General features: G+C 42.3%; 1 protein-coding gene across 1 annotated transcript; it reads left to right on the forward strand.

Annotated features, from left to right (window-relative positions):
* The first annotated feature begins 11001 nt into the window (after positions 1–11001).
* Positions 11002–12763, forward strand: LOC147456500 (putative xyloglucan 6-xylosyltransferase 3). The gene has a single exon (XM_086515492.1). It carries the CDS (start codon positions 11419–11421, stop codon positions 12697–12699), a length of 1281 nt encoding a protein of 426 aa, XP_086371618.1. The 5' UTR covers positions 11002–11418; the 3' UTR covers positions 12700–12763.
* The last annotated feature ends 2098 nt before the right edge of the window (positions 12764–14861 follow it).

Here is a 14861-nt window from a genome sequence, read left to right on the forward strand (position 1 = left end):
ATGGGCTTTGTCTTATGACTTGTCTCTTAGTTCTATGTTGGCATGTACCCTCTTTGGTTTACATGGAGCCTATGGGGAAACTAGAGATGTGCTAGTCATGCGGAGTCATGTGTAGCCTATGTGGCATTTCCTTGTGATGGAACCAAATCACCCCCACCTTCATATGATTCAACCCATCTTTGTAGCGGAGGCTTATTCTCTTGTTTTGTCATCATATGCTAGCCCTGCCTCAATGTCAGCTCTCTCCTACATATGGATAAAATTTTCATCTCTAATGTAAAGCTAGATTATTGTGTGCCTACACTATGGCCTCTTTGAGTAATCTCTTCATCAGAAATGCTAGTTTAAATTACCCTCCATACCCTCTAACAAGATTGGGGCCACCATTATTTGGCTAATTAAGAAAAGGTGTGATCTCGTTCTTGGTCATCTCTTCTTTGCTTGGTGTTGTGGCTACTTTGGGTTGCCAACATCATCCTTGGACTTGACCATGTCCACCTCCTTGAGCCATAGCTTATAGGGAGAGAGAGGTTGGAAGAATTATAGATAGCATAGGTAGATGCAAGATGGGAAATTGAGTGTTGATAGAGTTAGTGATCACATTAAATAGCGTTCAAAGGGCGAAAGAGCTTGCTATAAGAAGATGGTTTACTATTGATGAAAATTGAAAAAGACTATTAAATAATTTGTCGAGCATTACAATTGTGGCATCCTTTTTTTTTCAAAACTCATGAACGTCAGTATATTATATTAGTAACCCTAAATAATTACAAATACTAGTCATGCTCATGACGAGCCATGACATCTTCCAACAGACACTAGGACATCGGCTTTAAGGGGGGCCACCCCATGGCACTGGTGAAAAGCCAGAGACATAACCTTACCCACGTAGTTCCACCAATGCTGCAGTCACCATCATGTCCCACTCTTCACAACTTCTTCTTTTCCTAATGGCAATAATTTCTACCTTGCTTTCCTAAATGATCTCCATAAACCTTGTTGTTTCAATGTGGTTCGGGAAAAGTCTAAAAGTCGATCGTTCCTAGCCTTCTAGACGTGTTTAAAGTAGTAGAACCTGACAATTTGAGTACTGATGAGGAGTGGTTGACTCGTGATCACCTTCCCCCCAGAAAAAGATTGTTCTTGTAAAACCCAATCTTCCATGTCTTTTGAATCCACTTGCAAACCTTCCCTGCTAGGCCACATATCCCCGAATAGTCCTTGAACAGGTGAGGGAAGTTCTCACTTGCAGATATGCATTGTGGGCATCTATCTGGCCCAATACCTCTAGCTAGGACCTTCAACCCAATCGGCAAGGCCCTCCATATCACTTTCCAAATAAAGACCTTCATCCTAAAGGACATCACCAGATGTTCTCAACTATTGACACCCATCTTGCCTCTGGCCATTGCTTGCCCCATTGTTTGTTCAGGGGGTAGAATCAATCCAGAAAATCCATGAGGGTGTTGTACGTCACCCTTCTATGCGGTTTAAGAAATGTCTATGTATAGGCACCGCCAAGCTTTCCAATCAAACCTAGTTTCGAAAGACGGTAGGCAGCAACAACTGTTCAGCCATTCTAACACTCTATTTACCAACAATATCTCCATCCCATTGAGCATGAACTCGGAGGCTATTTGGTCCGATCCTTTCCAGTCGCTGCTACTAGAGTTCCAAAAGTTGGCCCAATTGGAGAAGTCCTCTGTTGTTCATCTTTTTGGCCACCTCCCTCCAGGCAGGGTTAAGAGACAGCCAAGGGGACTAGTGAGACATCCAGTTGTGGAAGTATCTAGTTACCTCTCCACATTCCAAGGCCTCCTTCACTTTGTTGCACTTTCGAGCCAGCTTGCCAGTTAAGCCCCCAAGATTCAGGCTAGACCATCGAGGGGCAAGTAACTTGTCCTGAAGTTCTAACCCTTTCCATTGGCCACCTTGTGAGTACATTTTTGCATTGTCCATCACGGCCTTAGTCATGACCGCTCAGGATTGATCTTGCTTAGTGATTACAGCCGCAAACTTTGCACACTGGGCCTTTGCATGAGTACTAGGGTGAAGAATTTGGATACCCCCTTGCCCCATTGTCCTTGCTATGGCCTCCTAGCTTTCCCATTGCCAAGGCATTGGGCCTTTATTGTTGCTTTTCCATAGGAATCTCTTCTTTGGTTTAAGGAACTCCTTCTAGTTGCATTTTGTCTATCTTGAGCAACAGGCCATTGAATGATAAATATGGAATCACATACGAGTTAATCACTTTCAATCTTCTCTCAAAAGGGAGGAGTACAATTTCCTACCTTTGCATCTTTCTCCTTATCTTATCCAGCACCCATGAGAATCTTTGCTTGTGGATTATACTCACCACCAAAGGGGTTCCTAGGGGTCTAAACATTGTCCCTTTGAACAAAATCTCCCTAGACCACATTGGCAAATTGATTGAGTCATCTTCTAAGAGGGAGATCAACCTTGATTTTTAAAAATCGCACTTCAACCCTAACCCTCTTGCAAACATTTGCACAATCTCTAGAGACCTTTTGATCACTTGAGGATATGATTTGAGGAAGAGAAGTGAATCAGCCGCAAACAACTTTGCCAAAAGTTGATCATTATTGGGAAGGATAGCCCTTGAATCTCCTCTCTTGTAGCACTATCTTCAAGAATCGTCACGAGGGGATGGGATATAATGGCAAAGATGAGGGGACCTAGTGGGCAACCTTGCTTAATAGATCTTTTTACCTCAAAAGCCCCAACAATCCGCTCATTAAATAGAAGTTCAGATTGGCTACCAACACCAAAGTGCTAACCAACCAACACATCCTCTGTCCAAAGCCCAGTGATTTCATGACCTCTTCGATAAAAGACCATGTGATCCTATTATATGCTTTATCCAAATCCAATTGTAGTAATATACACTTTTGCTTAGTGCACGATGCGTACTCTATGCCGATCATTGTTGCCAAAATATTGTCGTAGATAGACCTTCCTCTAATAAATCCATGTTGGTGCGGACCAAGCCTAAGAGAAATAGTTTTGGTGATTATCTTATAGGCCACTGACATCATAGTTATTGGGCACTAGTGCTTTAGCTGGGAGCAACAGATTTGTTTAGGAACTGGTTTGATAAGGACTTTTTTGACGCTCAAGTCTAGAGCACCGTTGACTAGAGCTTGGTTAGCCATATGCGTAATTGGGGACTTAATCTCCTCCCAAAATTCTACAAATAACTCTGTAGTCATGCCATCCCACCCTTGAGACTTCTCCTTGCACAAAGCTTGCAATGTGTGAGTGCATTCCCCCTCAGAGAATGCCTTCTCCAATATGTGGCGTCAGACTGTGATATCAATTTTTTCACGCTTCCCAGGAGAACAACTCCGGCTCCATCCACTTTCGGGGAATGAGCCTCAGGCTGGCCAATACTATGTTGCAAGTGGTTCAACATCATATGAGCCATTTTATTTGGGTCCTTAGTCTCTTTCCCTTCCCCGACGGTTAACCAGTGTACTGTGCCACAATTACTCTTTACTTTGAGGGCCCTGAAGAAGTGAGATTGATTAGCCTCCTCCGGTTGGAGCAAAGTCCATCTGGAGAGAATTTTGGCCTTCTTCACCTCCTCGAGTTGTTGCTCCATCAGAACGCCTTTTGCTTCAAGCCACCTTTTGTGCTCGGCTTCAGATGCCTGCCCATCTTCATTGTGACGTTCCCATCTTCATTGTGACGTTACCACCTTCAAATTAAGCAATGGCAGCAGCCAATCAGCTTGATGGGAGCAATAGCATATATCCAGACAAGATGCCAAACCAGCATACTACAAGCTAGTATACGTGAATCCTGACGTGCTATTCCACGGACCCACCTCCCACAAGCTCATTGAAGCCCACTTCTCACACAATCTTCGCCATTTGGCACTCTCTACACTTGCAAGTATGCTCGAGGCGCTCTATTTTATCCTTTCTCACAATTGTGGCATCCTATTCTATCTTGTATAAGGAAAATATCTTCATGGATACATAGCAATTTTCATAGTATCCTTATCTCTTATAAACAAGAGAAATATTTAAGATTTTTTGTTTTTCTTTTGGGCAGATCTCAAATCGGTGAGAGATTAAATTAAAGAAAAAGAATCACATCAACACCATGCTCCACACAAGCCATGGCTAAAACAATTCCAATCAGTTCATCAAACATGCCTTTTACAAGGAGGCATAACCATATACAAAAACCATTCAGAAAAAAGAATCACATACTTGTCAAAAAACAAGAGATCATACCAAAGAAGGAGAGTGCCACCATGCCGGCTAGTCTGTTAGGCTAGTCTGTCACCGCTATGCAAAGACTTCTAGTGCCACCATGCAGGGCATGTAGGGGTTTTTGTGGAACAAATTTAAAAGTTTCTACAGTCGGGCGGTCGGTCAAGATATGGTGAGGGATTGTGGATGAGGTAAAGACCTCCATGCTCTATAAAATAAGATAATCAAATAAAGCCACTTATACTTTCTAGATACTAGTTAAGTAGTTAAAGCTCCTCACTTTATGGGTTATAATTCAGATTAATAAATTTGTTCTAGAACGTGAGTTTTCTCCAAGGATGCTGTAACCCAAGTGTGTGTGTGTGTGTGTGTGTGTGTGTGAGTGAGAGAGAGAGAGAGAGAGAGAGAGGGAGAGGGAGAATGAGAAGAGGAAAACGGGATAACCTTTTTATCACCCAAGTGGTGGTAAATTAGTTATCCCAATCCCTTCTTCAAGAATAGGAGTTGAGTACTTGGGATGTTGGGATGATTAGTCGTTGTATGGGTTTGGGGGTTCCTTGTAAAACCCTCTGAACAGTTTGGTGTTGTCTCTTTGGTAGTATTTTTGTTGGCCATGGCTCGGTCTGAGCATGGTGCTGTTGTAGGTTTTATTTTTAATTTATTCTCTCACATTTTGTGAGGGGACTCAAGTGCTTGTCACATAGACCTTTGAGGTTTCTTGGGGTTGTTCCTATGACATTGAAAACAACTCTCTCTCTCTCTCTCTCTCTCTCTCTCACTCTCCTTCCCTTAGCAATATCAAACACGGGCATGAGAGATGGGATCAAAGGCTCCCATCACTTTTGGGCCCCGATATTAGGCGTGCGCCGTAGATCTTGTCGCATAAGTAAACTCGGGTATTTTTGTAAACTCGGATACCCGAGTTTACAAAAAATACCCGAATTTACTTTTTCTCGCCTCGATACTTATGCACATCAAAACTCCATGAAAACGTGTACATTCCACAGGTGATGTGCGCGGGGGAGATGGATAGGTCACATGGCCCTCAAACCCCAGGTTGTGGGTTCAATCCCGAGGGCAGGGAGGAAGGGGCGAAGTAAACTCGAGTACCCGAGTTTACATTGCCCAAGATCTACGGTCCTCAATCATCCCACCGTAGATCCCATCTCCTCCTATGCCCGTGTAAGATATGTGCGAGGCTGTCCCTCTCTCTCTCTCTCTCTCTCTCACATACACACACACACACACACACACACACAAAACTACCTTGAAATGTTTTTGGTGTGCTCTGCGGTCATAAAGGAGTCTAGAAGTTTCAATACAACACTGCACTGTCTTTTTGTTTTACCATAAGTGCGCGGAGAATGTAGTAGGAGAGAACAAAAAATTTACAACTGTTACCCAACGGAGTGGGCTTGATTAGCTGAAAGCTTGGGTTTACAAAACACTACAATGTCTTTGATTTGTAAAGTGGGGGTGGGCTTTATATTAGTATACTAGGTAGCCTATAGCATAGAGATCTATGAAGCATAATTTTCAACATCTTCCAATCTCAAGAATGCCTTAAAAGTTTTTAAGTGATGCAAAATGTTTTCCAATCTCAAGAATGCCCTAAAGTCAATGCTTTCATCTGGGGATTGACGCTTCATGCACATAAAGCAAACTGACTTTGTAACTCCAACTTCTTTTAACTAATCTCCCATCAATGCTTAAAGGTTCAATTTTTGCCTCTTCTATCCACAGACGTCCATCAAGAGCAACAATGTTACTTTTTTTCCCCTTTTTTTTTCTTTGCAAAACCTCCCCCCCCCCCCCCCCCCCCCCCACCCCACCCCCCAAATTTAGGAATCCTTCAAAAAGTGACACAATTTAGCACGTTTTTTTAATTTTTCTTACAATACTCACATTATGTGAGTTATATTGAATTAGAAAGACAAAGAATTATACTAAATACCATGCCTAGGCCTGTGCCATGGCATCACAACACCCCAACCAAACCATACCGAAAGACATAGGCTAGGTTCAAAGTGGGGAGGCGGAAGATGCCCCCTAAAATCCCATCTTTTGGGTGGAGGAGATGGGATAGCAGCTACAGAAGATGGAAAGGATAAAACCAATTGGCCTGCCAACACCACCTCGATGGGACGGAGAGTATGCTAGCTAGTAGAGCCCTTGAACAGCTTGAGAACTGGTGGCTGCCTTCCTACAAGTCCAGCTTTGAGTGGAAGACATGGCGGTGGCCCACGGATAGACACTTCCTTAAACCTTATTCCAAGGACATGTACAACTCCCTTATGGTCTCAAAGGACTAGTTTCTCCCCCTAAACAAACAATGGGGCAAGCACTCGCCAGAAGCAAGATGGGTAACAATTGCGAAGAACATCTAGTGCCCACAATTGCCACTTAGGATGAAGGTTTTTCTTTGGAAAGGTCTATGGGGAGCCTTGCCTATTGGGGTGAAGGTCATATCCAAATGTATTCTCCATGATAGATGCTCACAATGCAGAAAGGCTAGTGAGGACCTACCTCACTTATTCAAGGATTGCCCGTCAATCTATGGCTTAACAAGGAAGATTTGCAAGTGGGTACACCTGGAAGATACAATTCTTCAAGACAGATCTCTTCCTTGGGGGGAAGATGTTCAAGAGCCAGTCGATGCCTATCGGCACACAAATTATAAGAGTAAGATTCTGCTATTTCAATCATGTGTGGAAGACCATGAAGATAGGGTTCTTGAAGAACGATCTCTTCCTAGGGGAGAAGATGTTCAAAAGCCAATCGATGCTTATCGGCAAACAAATTGTAAGATTCTGCTATTTCAATCATGTGTGTCAAAGACCAGGAATTGTGGAAACTATTGAGAACGCTCTAAAAATTGCTAATTTCAATAAGATTGTACAAGAAATCAGGAATCGTTTGTCGCCATTGGGAAGCGGATAAATTCTAAGGAGTGTAACCGAGATGTTGAGGCACTTGTGGCTGAGTAATATGTGGGTCCTCTGCCTAATGAAAGCTTTTGCAAGGGTCAACCTAGGTTCTCATTGGTGTCTTCCTCGGTGACACGGGGTGGTTACCCAATCAACCGATGTATCTTGGGTTACTGAATGACATCATGGCTCTTCACAAGCATGGCTTAACTTTGGAATTTTTTGTTTTTTTTAATATAATTTACTCACCACTGTTAGTTCTTAAAAAAATAAATCCTTAGAGAACAAGAAAAAAGAAGAACAAGCTTTTTTTTGTTTTAGAAACGCTTAATTTACTCTGTAAATGGTCCCTTCATGGGAGTCTCTTTTCAGAGTTCTGTTTGAAAATGCCAATATGAGCCTTCATGTGGTTGTTTTAAAATGCCATAATGACCCTATGTTGGTGAAGACCTCGTCCACCTTTTCATGGAATTCCCGGCTATTAGATGCTTTACAAGCAAAATGTGCAAATGGATACAAAGAACGTGGAAGATAGGGTTTTTCAAGAAGGACTTGTGCCTTGGGGGGAAACAGTTTCGAAGTTTTGCACTCCTAATCTGTACTCAAATTGTTAGATATTGTTTCTTCAGTAATATATGGAAGGCCACAAATTGTTGTATCTTTGATAACGACCTCTCCATGGCTAGCTTCTCAGAGATTATGCAAGAAAGTAAGGATTTAATATATGTGGTAGGTAAAAGGTATAACTCGAAAGATTGGCTTGGGCGATCCTCGCTATCCAATCGAGTTGCATCATTTAAAGGATTAAGCTTTTTGTAACAATACACTAGTAGACACTTTTGACTGAGCTTTGATGTAACCTTCTATCCCTGAAGGCTCGGTATGAGCTTGAGGTAGGTTTGTATTTTTCTTGGTGACATTTCAATACATCCACTCACAATTGTGAGTTTTGCACCAAACCAAAAAAAGAAAAAAAAGAAAACCATAGTGACCATGTTGGGTAGCTAAGAACAACATATTCATCGTGCCAGGAAATATAGTATGTGTTACCCTAAAACCAAGCTCCACAATCAAATTGGAAGCTTTTATGTGTGATTTCTCCAGTTAGAGACAATACCCCAAAAAAAAAAAACCCCTCTATGTGTGATTTTCTACAATCAAGAAAAACTAAGAAAATACATGGTTGGGTTGCATAACTCAAAGTTTGGCATCCCAACACTGATTGTTGTTGTCTCTCTATCCACAAGACACTTTAACAACTACAAGTTGGTAACATGAACCCTGTTGAGGCAATCTCTAACTATATACATTATGGCTTTACTCTGTCTACACCCTTCTATTTACATGGAATCTTTACAGATTCCATTGTACGTTGTGTTGAAGGCACAACACACCACAATCTGAATTCACTCTATTTTAGAGTCGAACTCGTGACCAGACATATTGGCCTCAATCCTCTGTGCTAACCACTTCAGCAAATGCACATTGCTGTTTTCAGTGGAATCCCTTGCGTTAAAAAAAAAAAGGAGTGCTCCTCATGCTTGGGTAGCTGCTCTTGCCACTTGGTGCCCTCATCCGACTCCCCATCCTTCTTGCCTACCCTTTTCGTTGTCGGCAACATTGTACTCTCGGTAGGTGATTTAGCTGATGTAAATATGCTCTATTGGGGTTTATTGGGACATGTGATTTGCTTGTGGCAGGGGCTCTCCACATGGTGGCAACCCAATATCTCCATTTGGTTGGTTTATGTATGCGGGTTATGGGCTTCCCTGTAAAAAGCCCTACTGTCTGAATTGTTTATCGGAGTTATGTTAGGTATCCATGGCTTTTGTCTAAGCATGGATTTTTATGTAATTCTTTTTTCTATTATGCTCTAATATATCTATATACAATCACTCACAATTGTGAGTTTTGCCAAAAAAAAAAAAAGAGTTGCTGCTACCTGTCCTCCCTCTAGTTTTCCTTTTCTTTTTTGTCAAGCTTTTCCTTCAAATCTTGCTTCATTCCACCTAATTCAACCCATTTAAAAAATTGGCCAGACTTGCTGGCAAAAGCCAATTGTGGAGCATGAAAATATCCTTGCTCCTACAGTAATAAAAACTAACACTACAACATGCATTTGAGGTCTCTGGCTGGGTTCACATCAATTGGGTGGAAGAAAGCTGAGTTGGAGCATCTTCTAGGTGGAAGGCATTGAACTCCCTTTCTTTCACCCTGCTAGTGTTCACATAAGGATGGAGGAAAGAGATGCTCTTAAGAGTGGGCCACAGATGGTGGAGGCATCCCACTGGTTCCTTTTTGTTGTGTTAGAGGTGGAAGAGAGTTTGGACTGGGGAGGGGGGGTTGTGGAAGAAAGAAAAGCTCTTTCTTCCATGATGTGGCATAAAATTTTGTTTCTTCCACTTGCCTGACGTGAACCCCATTCCTTTTTTCCTAAGCTGTGATTGGTTGGAGCCTTCGCAGTTGAGCTTTCGCCGCCTGATGTGAATCCGACCTTTGTAAAATCTCTCATTAGAAATCCTTTGTGAATTTAGATTTATTGTGACTGGTTATTGTATTCATAGAAAACTCAACCTTTATCAATGCCTTTGTCTGATTTTCTTTTATGCCTTCATTGACTGGATCCACTTTCTACAACAAGGTCTGGATGGTACCCACTCCATTAGCACATAGGGTAAAGGAGCCAGTTGTAACACATGTGCCTTTTAAAAATCATGCACGCCCCAATTTAGAGACAAAAATTTGGAATATGTTAAGAATCTTGCTTATGTGTCAACTTGTGATTTGCTGAAAACTGTACCATTACTGGGCTTTGGGTGTTTCTAACCCCTAAAAGACCTCAAAATTTAAACTTTCTCAAATTGATCGCCCAAATTAAATAAAAAAATATCAATCTTGGTATTACCTAATCCGCCTTCGCATGAGGAATCTCATGCAAATTTCAAAATTCAAATTTGACCAAATTTGCAAAATCCCACCCAAAATTACACTTTTTTTCTTGAGTGTCTCTAAACTGGCTCCTTTACCCTACATGATACCCTTATAAATTACAAAGTGCATATGTGCTAGCAAACTATGAGAAAATATAGTGAATTACCACATTGGCTCCTTTGCCAATGTGGGGTACTAGATGCAAAGATGCAAAGCTGTGTACGAAAAACAAGACACACAAAACCATCAGGAATCATCAAGTGTGCGACGGTGAGAGACAGTGTTAGAAAAAAACCGGGGTACAACGTATTTTAACCGGCTAAAATCATAAAATCCCGGCTAGATTTTGAGCTTGCCTTGAAGAAAACTGGCAAATTTACACAAGTTTTAGTGCAAATACTGGCAAAAGCTTCAAATTTTGACCTAAAAACCCGTAGAATTTCAAAATTTGGCCTTATTTTCTTAGGTTAGGAGAAATGTATTTTTCTAGCCCTGGTGAGAGATGGGACACAACAATAAATTTTAAAGGATTATAATGTCATGAACTGACAATATTTGTTTCTCCACCAATAGCAAAAGCATTGTTGAGCGGAAAAGGCCTTGCCATGTGGACAAAACCAAAAGCACAAATTTGTGATCATGTAGGTAGGTATGTGTATTGGGAATGAAGTCACATGATCAACCTGATGAACACAGAGCTCAAAAACCAGTGAAGTATACTTACTAGTCAGCTGTCTTGGGATTGTTTCACAAAGTCAAAAGCTTTTCTTCTTTTTCTACACACGAAGATACAAAATCGAAGACAAGACGAGTCCTCCAAGGAGACGATCCAGCTGTGTGTGTGTGTGTGTGTGTGAGAGAGAGAGAGAGAGAGAGAGAGAGAGAGAGAGAGATGCCATGTATGTAAGGTGTTCCCTCAGCCGGCCTTGACTTATGTGTGCGTAAACGAAACTGCCCAATTTGCCCCCGACTCTTCTCTACACGCTCAAAGCGTTACACACAATACACACATACACAGGGCTCAGGGCTGGCTGCTGTATGAGAGCACTCTCTCTCTCTCTCTCTCTCTCTCTCTCTCTCTCACACACACACACACACACACACACACACACGCGTATGTACATGTACAGACACAGAACACCATCTCTGGTTTCTTCCGAGCGTCTGATGCACCCTCTCTCGTTTTCTCAATAATCACTTAGTAAGCTTGCCTCTAGCGCAGCGCATAATTTTTCTAATCTCTCTCTCTCTCTCTCTCTCTCTCTCTCTCACACACACACACACACACACACACACACACACACACACACACACACAGTATGAAGAGCTTTTGGTCTCCTCGCAAAGGAAAGCATGTCAACAAGACTTTCAACAACATCAAGGTTACTCTACTTTGTGGCTTTGTCACCATACTAGTGCTCCGTGGCACCATTGGAATGGGCGGCTTGCGAATGCCATTCTCGGACTTGCCAATCGACCTACACCAAGATTTTTCGGCCTCGTTTCGTGAGGCCAATCGTGTCCTCTCCGTCTTGCCGGAATCTATCGACAAAAATGACGATGAGGAGGATGATGACAATGATGCCAATAATGTCACATCTTACAACTTCTTGAACTATACTTTAGGGCCAAAAATTAGTGATTGGGATGTGCAATTGGGCACATGGCGTGCACAAAATGTTTCGTCTTGGCATCCCCAAATTCTTCTCGTCACAGGTTCTTCATCTACGCCATGCGAGCAACCTGTTGGCGATCATTACTTACTCAAGTCTATCAAGAACAAAATGGACTATGCGCGTCTCCATGGGCTCGAGATCTTCTACAACATGGCAGAGTTGGATGACCAATTGGTGGGTTTTTGGTCGAAGCTACCTCTCCTCCGGAGGCTAATGCTTGCACATCCAGAGATAGAGTGGTTATGGTGGATGGATAGTGATGCCATGTTCACTGACATGGCATTTGAGCTACCGATAGAAAAGTACAAGAATCACAACCTTGTTCTCCATGGGTGGGAGGAGGATGTCTACCAAAAAAGAGCATGGGTGGGGTTGAATACAGGTAGCTTTGTAATTCGCAATTGCCAGTGGTCACTTGACTTGTTTGATGCATGGGCCCCTATGGGACCAAAGGGCAAGGTGCGGCAAGAAATGGGTAGTGTCTTCTCAGAGCTCCTGGATGGGAGGCCACCGTTTGAAGCAGATGATCAATCTGCATTGGTATATCTTCTAATTACTCAACGAGAATTGTGGGCTAGCAAAGTCTTTCTAGAGAATGCTTACTATCTTCATGGGTATTGGGTCAATATAGTGGACAAATATGAAGATTTGATGTTGGTATCGCATAATGGATATGGGGATGATAGGTGGCCCTTTGTTACACACTTTGTGGGATGTAAGCCTTGTGGGAGCCAAGGAGACTACTCGAAGGACAGATGCTTGAAAGAGATGGAGAGGGCGTTCAATTTCGGCGACAATCAAATTTTGCAAACATATGGATTTGCACACAAGAGTCTTGAAACCTCCAAGGTCAAGAAAACCAAAAATGATACCACTCAACCCTTAGTGTTGGTGGGGAACATCCAAAATGAGCTTAATCCCTAATTTTCTTGGAGGTGTACATTGTCATGTAGATTTCAAAACAAGCTCACAAGCAATTTGAAAGGCTTATGTAAAGCAAAATTTTGCAGGTGTGTACATGGTCAAACACTAAAGTCATTTTTGTCTCTAAAAGAGAGAGCTTTGACAATGAAGAAGATTGAAGCAATCTTGGTCATCTTCCTTAATTTGTTATGCAACTTTCATGGCATTATACGTCCTTCTTGTCAAGAGTAACATGAGAGTGTAGTTGGCACCATAGATGTGTGTCCATGTCTTTCAAGCTCTGGTTTCAATTCTCTCTCTCTCTCTCTCTCTCTCTCTCACACACACACACACACACACACACAGAGCATGTTGTGCCACTTCTCCTTACAAATAAGGTAGCTCCGATGTAGTAAGAGTAGTACTACTTTTGAACCACTTGTGGCAAAATATATACTAATGATTGTCAAGTGAAGTGAAATTTATAGGCAACATAACTAAAGACAAAAAGAGGATGCAAGGAGCTTTCCAAAGATGCATTGTCATTACCAACACGTACAACAACTTCTAGTTTGAGAAGATCAAAGACTACTCTTGATCCATGCACCCGATAAGTAAGGTTTATAAACCACAAACAAAACTACAAAAATCTTTCATGAGAACTAATGTTCATTTAAAAAATCATTATCCTTTAAAAAAAAAAAAAAAGCAAAACTCACAATTGTGAGTGAATTATATTGAACAGCCCAAAAAATTACAAGGTCTTGTCATGCTCTTAATGAGCCATGACATCATCTAGGGACTATAATTACATCGGCTATCAAGGCAGCCACCCCCACCAACCCGCCGTCTCCTCCTCGATACATAGGGTCCATAAAGTTGTCCTTTTGAGATCTTTTATTTACCGATGGCCAAGATTTTCCCTCGTCCTAGGCATTCCATCTGCTGACAACAAGGCCCAAGTAGTCCTAGACCAATCCTCCGAGTATTGCTTGCGTCCGAGCGTCCATATTAGCACTTTGCTTTCTTGAGTAATTTTTGCGAAGCTTGCCACCTTCGAAACTCCTTCAAACACACGGCGGTTCCTTGTCTGCCATACATTATGTAAGAAGAAGTATCTAACGATTTGAGTGCTGACGAGGAGGGCAGGACTTCCTGAATTCTTGCCTCCAAGGAATAGGTCAGTCTTGAAAAAACTAATTTTCCATGTTCTTTGGACCCACTTGCATATTTTCCCTGCGATGCCTTTAGTAGTTGGGCAGTCCGTGAATAGGTGGGCCAGATCTTCTCTAGCCATCCTGCACCCCAAGCATCGATCTGACCCAATCCCTCTCTCCTAAATCTTCACCCCCGTCGGTAGAGCACCCCAAATTACCTTCCATAGAAAGACCTTCATGTGTTGCGGAACCTTTGGCTTCCATATGTCCTCCATTACTTGCTCCCACCTTTCCTCCGGCCATTGCTTTTTCCACAGCTTGTTTAGGGGGCTAGACCAATTCTTCTTATGCATCATTGTCTGATAAATGCTTTTAGGATAGGGTTTCTCTAAGAGACTGCTTCCAGGCCATTTCCAGGCATTCCAACCAAACACCGAATCACAGATTGGCATCACTAAATTGTCAATCTCCTTGATCACTTTTTGGACAAGCAAGACCTCCAAGCTATTGAGTTGGTACTGAGTAACCAGAAGGGCAATGGTCTTCCAACTCTTGTTGCCACTATCCCAGAAGTGCCCAAGTCGCTTCAGACCCTTATTTTTTAGTTTCCTGGCCGTCTCAATCCAATAGGGAGTTTGTGGCGGATCTACAACTTTGGACAGCCAGGGGGGCCAATGCAAAATGGAGTTCTTGAAGGAACTTACTTCTTCCCCCCACTTTAAAACTCCTACTGCTCTCTTGCATTTTCTTATCAATTCTCCTGAGCTGCCCCCAGTCTAAGGTAGACCACTCCGGGGCTAACAGTTTGTCATGAACCTCCACCCCTCTCGACTTTCCACCATCCGAGCCAAGTTTAGCTGCTTCTATCATATCACTGACCATGACTGCCCAAACTTGATCCTGTTTAGCCAGGGAAACTTCACCGATCGAGCAACTAATTCCCACCTGGCCCATTGCCATGGCCTGGAGGATTTCGTGTTGTTTTTCCATAAAAACCTTTTTATTGGTTTTAAGAACTCTTTCCAG

This window comes from Adiantum capillus-veneris, chromosome 6, assembly GCF_014529385.1.
Source record: "Adiantum capillus-veneris isolate H3 chromosome 6, ASM1452938v2, whole genome shotgun sequence".
NCBI lineage: Eukaryota > Viridiplantae > Streptophyta > Polypodiopsida > Polypodiales > Pteridaceae > Adiantum > Adiantum capillus-veneris.

Excerpts from the sequence above, each read along its gene's own strand:
- LOC147456500 (XM_086515492.1), top strand. The coding sequence starts at position 11,419 with ATGAAGAGCTTTTGGTCTCCTCGCAAAGGAAAGCATGTCAACAAGACT.